The sequence below is a fragment of the Anopheles maculipalpis genome, chromosome 2RL (genome assembly GCF_943734695.1).
Source record: "Anopheles maculipalpis chromosome 2RL, idAnoMacuDA_375_x, whole genome shotgun sequence".
Classification (NCBI taxonomy): Eukaryota; Metazoa; Arthropoda; class Insecta; order Diptera; family Culicidae; genus Anopheles; species Anopheles maculipalpis.
Genome location: NC_064871.1, coordinates 18,965,491 through 18,979,074, shown reverse-complemented (window position 1 = coordinate 18,979,074; position 13,584 = coordinate 18,965,491). Strand labels below are relative to the sequence as shown.

General features: G+C 41.5%; 1 protein-coding gene across 2 annotated transcripts in view; it reads left to right on the top strand.

Annotated features, from left to right (window-relative positions):
- The window catches only part of LOC126557125 (protein tweety-2-like), a 37,743-nt gene extending 28,760 nt beyond the window's left edge, over positions 1-8,983 (top strand). Inside the window, exons 4-8 of one of the 2 annotated variants that reach the window (XM_050212794.1) lie at positions 1,580-1,822; positions 4,290-4,687; positions 4,769-5,068; positions 6,255-6,424; positions 6,518-6,656. In XM_050212794.1, coding sequence (XP_050068751.1) covers positions 1,580-1,822; positions 4,290-4,687; positions 4,769-5,068; positions 6,255-6,381 — 1,068 coding nt within the window. In that variant the 3' untranslated portion in view covers positions 6,382-6,424; positions 6,518-6,656. Of the gene's footprint in view, positions 1-1,579; positions 1,823-4,289; positions 4,688-4,768; positions 5,069-6,254; positions 6,425-6,517 lie in introns of those variants that run through there. The other variant, XM_050212793.1, reaches the window with a different exon arrangement.
- Positions 8,984-13,584: the final 4,601 nt, after the last annotated feature.

Below are 13,584 nucleotides of genomic sequence, written 5' to 3'. Positions count from 1 at the left end.
TCTTTCAGTACACCAAACCCACCAAATAACAGAACACATTTACTACCTAAAGTTTTAGACACTTTTTGGAGTAATATTTGCAACAATAAAAAAAGCGTTAATTTTTGCACTGCACTGTGAGGCGACTCGGTAGTAATTGCTCCAGGGGCTCTGTTTGTAGGTCCCACAACAACGGGCTGGTAAAAGAAACAAAAGCTTTCCCAGAAGATGAAAAATTTACGCTTCAACGCCACCAGTGTGTTGGCTGTTGGCTAAATCTCCCCGGACGGTTCCCTTGAAGGTTTGAAGCGCCATTAGAAGTGGTTTTGTTCTGTGTTTGCTGTGCCTAAGAGTTTTCTTCGTCGCATAATGGCAGGCAACGATTGGGATGAGAAACAGTTTTGATGAAAGATGTGTTTTTTTTTTGTGTTTGTTACTTTTTGGTTTATCATGAAACACTCAACGCGGTTGACACTTTTTTGAATGACATTTGTGTGTGTGTGTGTGTGTGTCACGGTCGCAGATATTCACCACGCACCCAACCAACACAATGCACGACACATCCGGGGGTTTTGATGGTTTTTTTTTATGTTGAGTTCCAGACGCTCGAATTTGGACTTTTGCTAACTTGGAGCAAATATATGTGTCACACTTATGAAACCAAAATGGTCCTAATATAGCTTACAGAGCCGTGCTGACCCACTGAAAAGCTCTATTGATTTGTTGCCTTGTGATGCTATGCATAAAAACACCAGCAGCGTTAGATTTTTCTCTCTCTGAAATTCGAATATAGGAAACACTCGACAAAAAAGAAAACATTTATAAAAACTATTCCTCTGATATGGTGCTTACTTCATTCAGTTTGGTTTGAGATCAAATTGATAAAACACCCGAAAACTGTTTATGTAGGGCTTAGATTTAATAGAGCTTTCGGAAATCTTTCTCCAAATATGTGTTTGGCTTAACACAGAAAATTTGAAAATGAATTGCTTTACTCTTCGGTCCGTTTGTTTATGTGCTACTCGTTTCTTTTGCCCCTGTTTGGGGCGAGTGGTGATAATTTGATGAGAAGAAAACGAGCTGCAGGACTCCGAACCTGGACCCAGAGAATTGAAAACGACTTGAAACGATGAATGAAGCGCTCTGAAAGTTTACAGGTAGTGCAGTGGAAAGTTTTCTAATTAATAATTAAAATAGTTTTCTCCGTGTGTTCTCGTACGTAAGAAAATGTTTTGCAGCTTCTTCCACTCAGCGGACGGGAGAGTTGTGCTCTTGGGGCTTTCGTTCTTTCGCCCTAAGCACCCAGCTTCACCGTCATGGTTCTTTCTTTGAGTGTTGTTGAAAAATTTGATCAAAGTTTTTTGAATAGCCATCAGCAGATATTTCCCTTCTTTTGTTCTTAGTAGGGAACTTTTTTTTCTTGGACTTTGTCCGATTTCAGTTTATTGAAATAAATCTAGTTTATTTCATTATTTATGTACAATATAATAACTTTTAGCCATGCTACCAAAAATAAATGCGATTTGCTGAAATAATAAATAAATATATTTTTCATTAAATGTAAGTAATTTTAAATTCTATTTCTTTTCTCATTTTGCAGACGTACGAGTTTTACGAGGAGCTTCGGTGGCCCATTACGCTCGGCTTTCTTACCTTCCTCTTGCTGTTGTGCATCATCCTGATGATTGGTGCGACGCGAAGTTCACGTTGCGCCCTGATCTTTTTCAGCGTTTGCGGGCTGCTAGCCGTCACCGTGTGCTGGCTGCTGTCCGGCATCTACTTGGCTAGTGCCGTCGCCCTGGGTGACTTCTGCATGAAACCGAACGACTTCATATGCAGCCATGTAAGCACATCGAATCGATAATGCACTAGCAATGGAGATTGTAAAGGAATGCCTTACGTCTAGGATGGGGAAGAACTTATTTGAAAAGGATAAAAATAGATTCCTATAGGGAAGGTGGCGTGTTACCACTGGTGTTTCCCGCGAAACTAACATGCAGAAACAAGTGTTGGCCTCGATGGCGCAAAGTATTATGTCTTTATATTTTCCATGTTTGTCTCTTCTCTTAACATGATGGATGTTCTAGTTCCTCGTTGTGTTTACTGCCGTTTTTATTTATTTTTCCTGACAAGCGAAAGACTCCTCACAAACGTTATTAAATATTGTACTATTCTCTAGTATAAAACTAGTGCACTTCGTCCTTTCTCCTAACAAATTTGCGCTTTTACTATTTCATTTAACGATGTTGAAAATAAATGAAGCGCAAAAATAAATCTTGTAATGTTCTGTAACTGCACGATGAATCATTGCATTCATAAGGAGACGCATATAAGGTACAGAGCAAGAGGCTTTGCATGTATTGCAACACTTGAGTAGATGACGTTCTTCACCGTTCATTCAACTCTTCTTTTCCCCTACCGTTTTCGCTTTGTCTAGCGAAGGGAACGGGTTCCTTGCCGTCTATGTAGTTACCATTCAAAAAAATCTACATTTTTCTGTATGGCTGTGTGCGTGCTGCTGTATGGTTAGTTCCATCACATCCTAGCGGTATTATAGGATTGCTAGAATTTTGAAACGCAATTGCAATGCAGGAAAGGTAGCCCTTGTCCAATGGAGGCAGGAGGCAAGTGTAGAATAATTACTCAGATACGTTGTTAGACATGCTAGACTTGCGACATCAGCCACACATATCACGCTCATTTGTTATATGGCAGCCTTCATTCAATTGGCAGATTTTTACCGTATTTGATTTGTGAAAGAAATGGCTGCTCTTAAGGAACATCGATGAGAATTTACTTGAAAAGTAAACCTTTATTTACATTTTTTTCATTTAAAAGGGCTGATATATTTTAAATAAGTATGTGCTTTAAAATGTGTTGTGCCAAACAAATTCATAACATTAAAACTAGTTCATCTATTCCCTGAAAATTGAATGATTCTTGTGTCAACAACAGCATTGTTGAAACACCGCCAATAGAAATCATTTTGAACTGGCTCGTATCACCCCACAATTAGCAGTTCAACAACTTTCTTCAACTTCTTAAAACAGTTTATCACTGGACCAGCTTCAAAGCTCGGGCACAAGAACAAACCCATCCCCCCGGTAAAGTGTGCGAAAATGTTTTCTCCCAGCTCTCGCTTGCAATCGGTAAAATTTGTAACGAAAAACTGTTGCCTCGACAGACGGGAGGAAAGATAAACAAGATATAAAATTATCTCCATTATGTCATATCTCAGCATTAATTGGATAATAAAGTTGAAAGAGATACGAGATTGTCTGAATGCAAACTCGTCGCCACCAGAAGTGTGCCGCCACCATAAACTGGAACGCATCCTTGCCCGGGTGGCGGTGCTTACAGATCCATATGCTGGATGGATGATGGTCAAGGAAATGGCAATAAGAAGTTCGAGTTCTTTTGTGTATAAAGTTCTTCCCTCTGTGAGTCAGATTCTTTTAGGTTGAGAATGTTAACGATTTTTGCATTTATTTTCCCCCGAAAGCAAGGAGCTGTGTAGTGGATGGAGAACGGAAGTTAGTTAATGCAGCACCCGCCTTTCTGATTTAGTGCTAGAACTTTGGCGTTAAACTTTTGCGGGCTTAAGCTGTTTTTTATTACACAAATCGGCACCATTGGTCGAGCTGGTGTCCTAACGTGCACGGATACTACCGATAGCAACAAGTAATATTTCAATGAGAGGTGGAACGTTACGTATTTGGATGCATTAATTGTTTTTTCATGGTCACGATTCTGATAATATCAAATTTGGTCCACATTTAAGAGATTTCCTTAAGGGTAGAAAATTCCTTATTTAGACTTCAAGCTTCAATACGAATTCTCATACCTCATAGTCATAAAAAAAGACCTCCTCTGTTGACAAATGAGTAAGGGTTATCAGAAATTTCGTTTAACGTCCAAACGAGTAATTAAGGACTCTTGCGGAAGATTTTGCTTAATGATTGCTGCTTAATAATTCGTAGAGTTGTAACGTTAACGCGTACCACCCCATGTCGGTTTCTTACCTGGGATGGTTAACGTTAGCGATAAAGCCGAGTCGGGTTTTAATGATAGCCACAGAACTGCCTAAGGCTATTATGGACAACAGCCATGAAGTTTCTTTAAAGGCACCATTGTTAAACTGAGGAAACATTACACGAGAAAACAGGAGTACTATAAGGATATTAGACATCAAAAATGTAGCTTGTGTGCCTTAAAGAAAAAAAATATCATAAAACGGCATTATAGACAATGTTTTCCAAGAAGATTGCTAATCATTTATCATCATCATTTTCACCCATCTACTCTTGCAGCCAAAGCTAAAAGATGTCCAGTATACGTACTGCAGCACCGTTGGTACCAATCGGTATGTGTTGCGTTTGAACGAATCGAAAGTACACGTGGATCGCGCTAAAGAGTCCTTGGAGACAGTGAACAACATCGGCATGGAGTTGTATCCGGGCATACAGATTAGCTCCAAAGTGAACAAAATCAACGGCGAGCTCGATGACAGTAAACGCCAGCTGACGGCCCTCTCGGTTATGCTGGACCGTCGCACCGTGGCCGAGCACTATGCGGATGCAACAAGAAGCTTGTGCGAAGGTGGTCTGCTTGGACTCACTTTAATGCTGCTGGCCAGCTTAGTTTCCGCAGCCATTTTAAGCTTGCTGGTTTGTGTCGATTCGCACACATGGATTTATCTAACGAAAAAGTATGTACCGCTACACTATATGCGATGTTTTTGGATAAAGAAATTAAATATAAATCGCTACGTTTCGCCTACTTTCTACAGACGACCGGGTTACGAGGATAAGGCGGAAACGACTCCACTATTTCCGGCTGGTGCAAACGCATCACCGGCAGCACCAATCATCGCTTCCGGCACGATGACGATCAATCGAACGCTGCTGCACGCACAAACCGCTACGAGCAATGGATCGACGGCTGGAGTCGGTGCCGGAGCGGGCACCGGCACGCTCATCCCGTCCAGTGGTCGAAACGGCACCACACATGGAATGCGCGGGTTTGCATCCTATAGTGGCGATGAATCACCGCCACCAGATTATAACGTTGTGGTGCATGATAACAACAGGCATGGCTTCTTTGTTCTTATTTTATTTTATCTTAAGTTATTATTGTACAAAACAAACAACTTGTCACACTTACTTGTACACAGTTTTGCAACGATTTCATGTATGTAATTGATTATTTTTGCAAGCGGCGACGGTTGATACTTGGCGTAAGCAATACTCCGAACGTCTGTGTTTGCCCCGAGATAAGCAACTTTGTACAGCAACAACAACATGCACCGTACATCATGTTTGGATAAATATTGTTGCTGGCGATTTTTGTATTCATGTGCATTTTACCTCCTTCAGATGTATCCTACAACCAACGGATACCACCTTTTATTTAAAATGCATTTAGTGTATTATGATCCTTGTTGGTCTTAGATTAAGATTACGACATTAGTTCAGTTTGCTCTTCTATACATCATTTACAATCTGTATATTAGCGATGTACCCACATAACTCATGCATAATGAATCATACAACAGTTCATAGTAATCATTATCATAAAATTTCATCATACAGTGACCGCCACTAATATAAGATCACTTTTTTGTCCGCATTTCATAAAGCTGATTTCGATACTTCTACTTGGTAGACAAATTTTGGTAGATATCAGGTACTTATGATATCTACAACATTTTTGTTTTCGTCCAAAAGTTCAGATTATGGTCTTTTATGTTTTAGCCATATTTTCATCAGAATATAAAAGCGACTAGTAATCTATTTCATTTAATAACAGGAACATGTTCCCAAAAAGTTAAAAAAAAACTGAGTAGAATCGTTGAAAATTGGCTACACAATCTCATTATTACCTGTGCTATTGTATAACAGGTCTTCTGTATTACCTGTTATTGCTATTGTATAACAATCTCATTATTACATGTGCTATTGTATAAGTGGTCTTATTTTGTTGGTGATTACTGTATGTCCATGTAGGCTAAAACATTTTAAGGTATTCAATCGATTTTATTATCTTTTTTATGATAATTGGTTTATGTTTCTTTATGTGCACCGCAAATTCATAGGACGTTTTCTACACCAATCACACTTTCTTTGTTTTCTCAAAGCTTTCGCTTGTTCCCAACAGTGAACTGCTGGTTATTTTATGTATTGTGGCGGACGGTTGTTTTTTTATGTAGAATATTTGTTTTGCTTTGGTGTTTGTTGCTAGAAATACTAATTTCACGCGTCCATGTAATTTCACAGAGCATCTGGACATCATACTCTTGGGCGACTACCATCGCAACACGCTCCTATGATGGGACCGAATAACGGCAAATACGCCACCCTAAGTAAACAGTGCAAAACACTCGAATCGAATGATTTCTACTGAGAATCGCCTGCCTGCAATATGTCTGCAGGCAGCAATAAGCTAGGTAAGCATGACTTCCATTTAACTATTCGCCATTCTTGTGTGTCCCCTACTGATGTAAAATTTTATTCCCGCTTTCCATTTTGTCCTCTTTTAGATAAGAAACTGACAGCATCATCTGCAACACTTTCCGACAAAGATCCGCGCGACATCTCCAACAATGGCTTCAATCGCTTCGACCCGAAATATGTCAGCATAGGACCCAAAGCAATCCGCAACACGGTCAACAACGTAACGGCAAATGTAAACAAGTGTGCGACGCTGCGTCACGGCGGACGTTACGGTGGTTCGCTTAGTGTTAGTGCCGGAATGGGTGCTGGTGGTGGTGGTGGTCATCACGCGGTAGCCGGCCTGGGTAGTGCCCGGTCGGGCACAAGCCCTAGCCCGAATCTCAAAAATGTTCAGCAGCCAATGCTGAGCCAAAGCCAAACACAGCAATACAAGCAACACCATCCGGATCGTCAGCTGTCGTCATCGGGTGGCACAACTTCCATAATGACCGTTGACGGTGGATCGGACCGTACCGAGCAAAAGCTTGCCATTTCTACCGTGTCGAAAGAGTACAGCCAGCAATCCTATTCGTGTGCTACACTGCCGTACAAGAAGCCCGGAAGTGGCTACACCGAAACAACGACTGCACCGGCCACGGTAACCACATCGATACTGAAGAAGGAAAGCAATCTTGATAATCAACATAACCAACGTTACGCTCCAACGGTGTATAGCATCGACACTTCTGCCTATCACCATCAGAGGGAAGGCAGCGGTGGTGGTGGTTTTCATCATCATTCACAATCCTCACATCATCAGCAATCGCTGGCACAGCAAACTCAGCAACTACAACAGTATCACCAACAGCAGCAACAGCAGCAGCAGCAGCAGCAACAACAACAGCAGCAACAGCAGCAAACACATCACAGATCGCTGTCCAGCACAAATCAGTTGTATCAGGAAACGGGAGCCGGCTCAGTATTCGCTAGCCCACCACCATCGATTGCGTCAACTGCAACGACGCGTTCCAATGTGTCGATCATTAATCAACCGCTGCCGGACATACCGACCAGTGCTGGCGGTGGTGGCAGTAGCAGCACGGCGGGCAATTCGATCAAAAACAGCCAACAGCCACTGTGTGCTGCTACACTGAATCAGTACCGTTCGCTGCAACGACCCCACAAACAGCATACCGGTAGCAGCGGGCTGTCCGCCCTAACGACCTCAACGGGACTCGGCAAACCCACTATTCCACCAAAGGTGACCCCACCGATGTTGCCGCCGAAGAATCGCCACAAAGACGAATCACAGTACCAGAGTAAGTCGGCAGCAATGGCGTCGGGCGGATCCGTCGTAACCCCCCCTCCACTGCCATCCTCAAGGCCACAACAACCATTACCTCAACCACCACCGCCACCACCAACACAAGCGCAACACCATCACCACAGTCAGGCCGGCGGACAGCATGCCAAATCTTCTTACGGTGGCATGAGTATATCGAGCAATTTCAATGCCATCCAGCAGCAGCTGCAGAATCAGCTTCATTTCAAGCAGTACCATCAACTTACCCAGCAACCGTGGCAACGGGAACAGTTACCACAGCAGTCTGGGGCGAACGTTACGAGCAGTGGTACCTTTGGTAATTACGATCGACAGCAAGCGACCAGTCTCAGTTCTACCAGTCGCAATCGTTCATACTCGGGAGGAAGTAGCAGCATCGATCAGCCACTACCATCGCACCCGAAACCGAGCAATATTGAGAAGGCCAAGAGCCATCACCATTCGTCGTCCGGTGCTACACCGGTGCCCAGTGGAGGTGGATCAATGGTGGCGAATTATCAGACGCTTCCGAAAAATCACCATCATCATCATTATCCGCAGCAGCAGCAGCAACAGCAAGCGCCACAGCAACAACAGCAACAACAGTACCTACAACAAGGTCAATCGAGTTCGTTCGGTTCTACGAGCAGTGCTGGGCAACATCAGCCACAACCGAAGAGCATCCTCAGCAAAACACGTCCCAACGAAACGCGCGAACGGGAACAGCGTGAGCGTGAAAGAGAGCAACGGGAAAGGGACCGAGAACGGGACCGTGATCATCATCGTGAACGAGATCGAGATCACCGCGATCGAGATCGAGAACGGGATCGAGACAGAGATCGCGAAAGGGATCGAGACCGTGATCGGGACAAGGATCGGGATCGTGATCGTGACCGGCATCAAGATAGAGACCGGGAACGAAACAGAGACCGCGAACACCGTGATCGGGATCGGGACCGCGATAGGGATCGAGAGCACCGCGACCATCGGGATCGTGAGCGAGAAAAGGAACAGGACCGTGACCGTGACCGTGACCGTACCGAACGTAGTCACCATCATCGATCTAGCCATGAGTATCATCACGACTCAAGCCATGGTACGCAGGCGAACAGCAAAAATCCGAACGTGTACTACCGCTCGCTGCAGCGTGGCGGACTGCAAGCTAACAATGATCTGTACTCGGTGACAGAATTGTGAGAAAGGTTTGATTTTTAAGTTTGTTCTTATGCAGCTTAAGTTCGACTCAATCATCCCATCCTACTGCAACTCTTAGTCGATCCAGGTGGCGATAGGTGTTGTGTTCCGGACGGCACGCTAAATAGAGAGCAGGTTTCTCTCTCGTGGTGTGCCGGAAATCGTCGAGTTTCGGTCGTAAATGTTTTTTTCTACTTCACGTATCTTTTCATGTTCTCTCTCTCTCTCTCTCTAACGCTATACCGAAAAATCTTATCCGATATATATAGAACAAAAAAAACAATCGCTCATACGTAAAGAAACGTAATTCGAATGGCACAATTTCTTTCTCCACGGGTTTTTGGGGGAAGGCCTACTAGCAATAGAATAGGGAGTTAAGAGGAAACATAGAAGCGTAAAGAGAGGAATAAGCAAATTTTAATAATACCACTCCCTTTTTGCTGGGGACAAACAATCGACCGAATATGCAATAAGTACGGATGCGTGCTCTATGTCGATGGACAGTTGCTGTTCTAGGCAGACAGTTAACTTATGGCCAAACTCGAGCGAATATAGAAACACACGAATGAAAAAATGTCGACTTTGTTATGATAATATGCCACTAACGCGTGGGAGAAAGCATAAAGCATAAAAACACACATAAACGATCGAACCAAAATTCCATTTTTACACAAAGCTCTATTGTTGATGCAAAACTGTCGTGACTCTGTACATAGGAAAAGCAATCGAGAGCACACAAGCGATTAAAAAGACGCCACTACGGACGCGGGGCCGAACAATTTTACAATTTTTTTTGGCGCACTACCCAACCACAAATTAAACAAAAGTAAGTAAGACAGATCTCTTTACTCTATAAACAATAGAAACTTCAATCTATAAACTCGCCAAATGTAATGCAAACAAACATTAGTGGGGAAGAATTCATTGCACAATGTGGCACGAAAAGAAGTTCCCACAGAAACAAAAAAATTTGGGAACTTAATTAAAATAGTTCTGCACAGTAAACATCTCAATCGAGACATTCCTCCAATGATGGTGGTCAGAAATATACGGTAAATGTATAATTGTTACACGCAAACCACACATGTTAGCCAGAAACAAAAGAACAAATTTTTCAATTTCAATTGTTCTTCTCCCCTGCGAGGTATAGTTGTCAAGACTTATGAATGAAACATTTAAAGAAAAAGCTGTGAATGGAGGTGAAAATGTCGAAAAAATCAAAGGAAAACAAGAGAGAACAAGCATGAACACATAATTCATTAAATTATGTGGAACGTGAGAATACATACATTAAAATACTAGCAATTGGGAAACAGTTAGAAGAGCGCAGCTTTGCTTCACTTATTTGATTGCCTACAATTTTTATTATTTCAGTTTTGTTTCTTTCGTAAGCAATTTTTTTTATTTACTATTTTAATTGGATACTTATTTGCACAACAATTTTCCTTTTGATATGCTCAGTGTTTGTCAGTTTTCTTAATTAGTTTATTTGTTGCATTTTTTTACTAATCAGTAAGATGTTTGCATTAGATTTGTTTTTGCTTAGTTACATGTTCCAAATACTTTTTAAAGACGGTGCAGTGTAATAAAGATAAGAAGGAAAAGGAAGGATGTGGTAAAAGGGGATGAAAGTAATGGAGAAGCCAAGCAGCAAGATTTTTATACCAAATTCCTGTTAAAGGAAAATAATGAAAAAAGTAATATAGAATAAGTAAGGACTCAATAAGGCGCGCTGGCGCATATAAGTATGAATCAATTCCACGATACCACGAGAGACTACAGACCCCCGCTCCCCTCCCCCTCTACCCGTCGCCCGGGCAGGGTAGCGATTTAGGAATAGGAAACTTACAATACACAAAACTCGATTTTTCACCCTTACACTCACGCGTCGTGCGCGCCTATAAAAAAACAGGTAGGTCACTGCAAATATGGGCAAATAAGTACCACATATGATGCATTAATTAATTCTCGAAACAAATCAAATTCTAATCATAGTTGAGGAAAAGCCAAGACATCCGAGAAATCTCGTTGAAAGCATTACATTACAAAGGAAGGGGAAGGAAAGCGGAAAAGCCACACATGATGTATCGTAAAATTATCTATTAAGCATATAATAAAGCATTCAAAGCATTAAACAACGTTACAACAGGTAAATAGTTGAAGGACGCGGGTTAGAAGCAAATGGTCACAAAATGTAGTTTAGACTGTTTAGTACACAAGAAATCTAAATGAGCGTGTGTGAAGGGAAGAGGTCAAAGAAGTTAGTTATAAAAAGAAGAAAAAAAAACTGAAATCGATTTACAAGAAAAAATAAAATTGTAGTAGTGTGTGGAATGGGTTCGAGGGGTAATGGAATCCGTGATAGTAATCAAAATTTTACTTTCACAGTACACAGTACACACCTTACACAAACCATACAAGCCCCAAGTCAACGTGGAAAAGGAGAGATTAATGATAGCTCAAATTATTAAACAAAAAACACACACACACACATACATAGAAGCAGAAGGTATTAACCCTAGCAAAACCGGTCCAGTTGATTTTTTGTAAATGTTTCATTTTTTATGTAAAAGCCGGGTCAAACGTCGGCTCGCTCAAAAGCTCAAAATGTTTCGATGATGTGGATGAGAATTAAATTTTTAACTTTTGTATCAAAATGAAGATTATGCAGCATTCAATTCTTGCATGTTTTGGTTAACAATTTCAAACAGTAAAGTCGAAAAACAAATAGCAATGAACGACGAAACCGGGGAGACGGTGTCGATGAAGACAAACCAAACATACATACATACACACAAGCAAGATGAAGAAGACATAACTTACCAAGCAAGCAAGTAAGCATTTTTCGGGTCAATTTACTAATGTATAAGAATGTGGAAGAAATGTGACAAAAAAAAAGCAACGGAGGAATCTATTAAAATTGGGTCAGTATCGTCCTGTAAGATGCAATAGTTATGCACTTTTAATTACGATAGAAAAATGCATTCGTTTCGCTCCCCTTCCTTCCACTAAACAATCGGATTGCCGCCCGTAAAGATCATGCTCCACCGACAGAGTGGTAGCGCAATTTTACAGTATTCTAAATTGATTTCTAATACGGGCCAAAGTGGGTGATACACATGCGGGTTCTGCCGAGGGCAATTGACAATGATTTTACAGCATATATTTGTTCATGGGAAAGCGTGTGCTTGTGCTTGAAAAAAAAAACCCCCCGTGAAAGTAACGATCCTTTCGCTTAAGTTGCGCCAAGTAGACTGAAACGAAGAGTTAACGAATGCAAGTGTGGAATGTATGATAGACACAGTGGGAAAGAAGATTAGGCGTGCGAACAAATGTAGAAGAAATCATTGAGTTACAGCTCGACATTTTAATCAAGCGATAAATTGCATAAACCTCACGTTTAACTGAAGTAACAGCTACCACTACTGAGCTTTTCTACATCGGACAATGTCCACGAAAGGAACACCGCACAAGGCATTTTGTTTTGCCATACGCACATTTCATCATCATTACTGATCTGTGTGTCTCTCTCTCTTTCTCTCTCTTGACAGTTTAGAATTTTCCTGATTGATTTTGGTGAATCGAATCGTGTCCGAAGAAGATGGCTAGGAGGGAGAGAGGTTTCCAAGGTATAAGGGGGCTTCAGGGCATAAGTATGCATAACAGTTTATGGTTTTATTTTTCAAGCTAACAATACACACAAACACACACAACACCCTACGTTAACCTGACGCTCAGTGTAGAAAAGGAAAGCGGACATGGAAAAAGATTAAGCCAACGACAAACTATAAACTTATAAAGAAAATATCGTAAAAGAACAAAACAAAAAAAAAACGTAGCGAAACTCCCGTCAGAGGACGATGCACTTGGATAATAGTTTGAGGAAAGAAAAAAACGAAAAGGTAGATTATGTCAAACAAACTTTTAGGACTTATTAATATTTCGATCAAGGTAAAGTGTAAAGGGGGTAATCTAGCTGTAGTAAGGGAAGAGCACAGTGCGGAACGGAATGGTGTGAGAAGGGGGTCGTGAGTTGTGAGTGTTGCTGCCACTTGATGATAGGCCACTTTGGGCATATCCCTGGTCACGTTTTACATTTGAAATTCGGCGGCAAAGGCACGCGCATCACGCCTTGGAAGTGAGTGTGTATGTGTGTGTGTGTGTATGAGTGAATGTGTACGTATGTGCGTGTGCGTGGTCGTTAAAGTGTGTAGGACCGTTTTGTTTAATGCTGTGTGATGTTGCTAGTTTATGCAAGGGTGCCATCTTGATTAGAAATGAAAACAATTAATCGTAATTTAGGACACACAGAGAGAAAGATAGAAAGAGAGAGACAATTACAACAACAAAAACAGAACGCGAATCTAATATGCGCCAGTCGGACACATTACACAATGTATACATGTATACATCTTCTCCACGAGGGGAAACCCAAATGATGATTGTAGAAGGAAGAGGCGCATATTATTTGTCGGCTCTCGGTTCTGTTAAGTTTTAGTGCTTGTTGTACTAAGATTAGTTTTTACTGTATTTTTCCTGTGTTTTTTTGCATTTTAGTAGATAATTCCGTACTAGGTTTTAAGCTTCAAAAACAATCACAGTGGGTAAGTGTTTGTGTGTGTGTGTGTGTGTGTGTAAGGACATTTCAATTTCTCAACC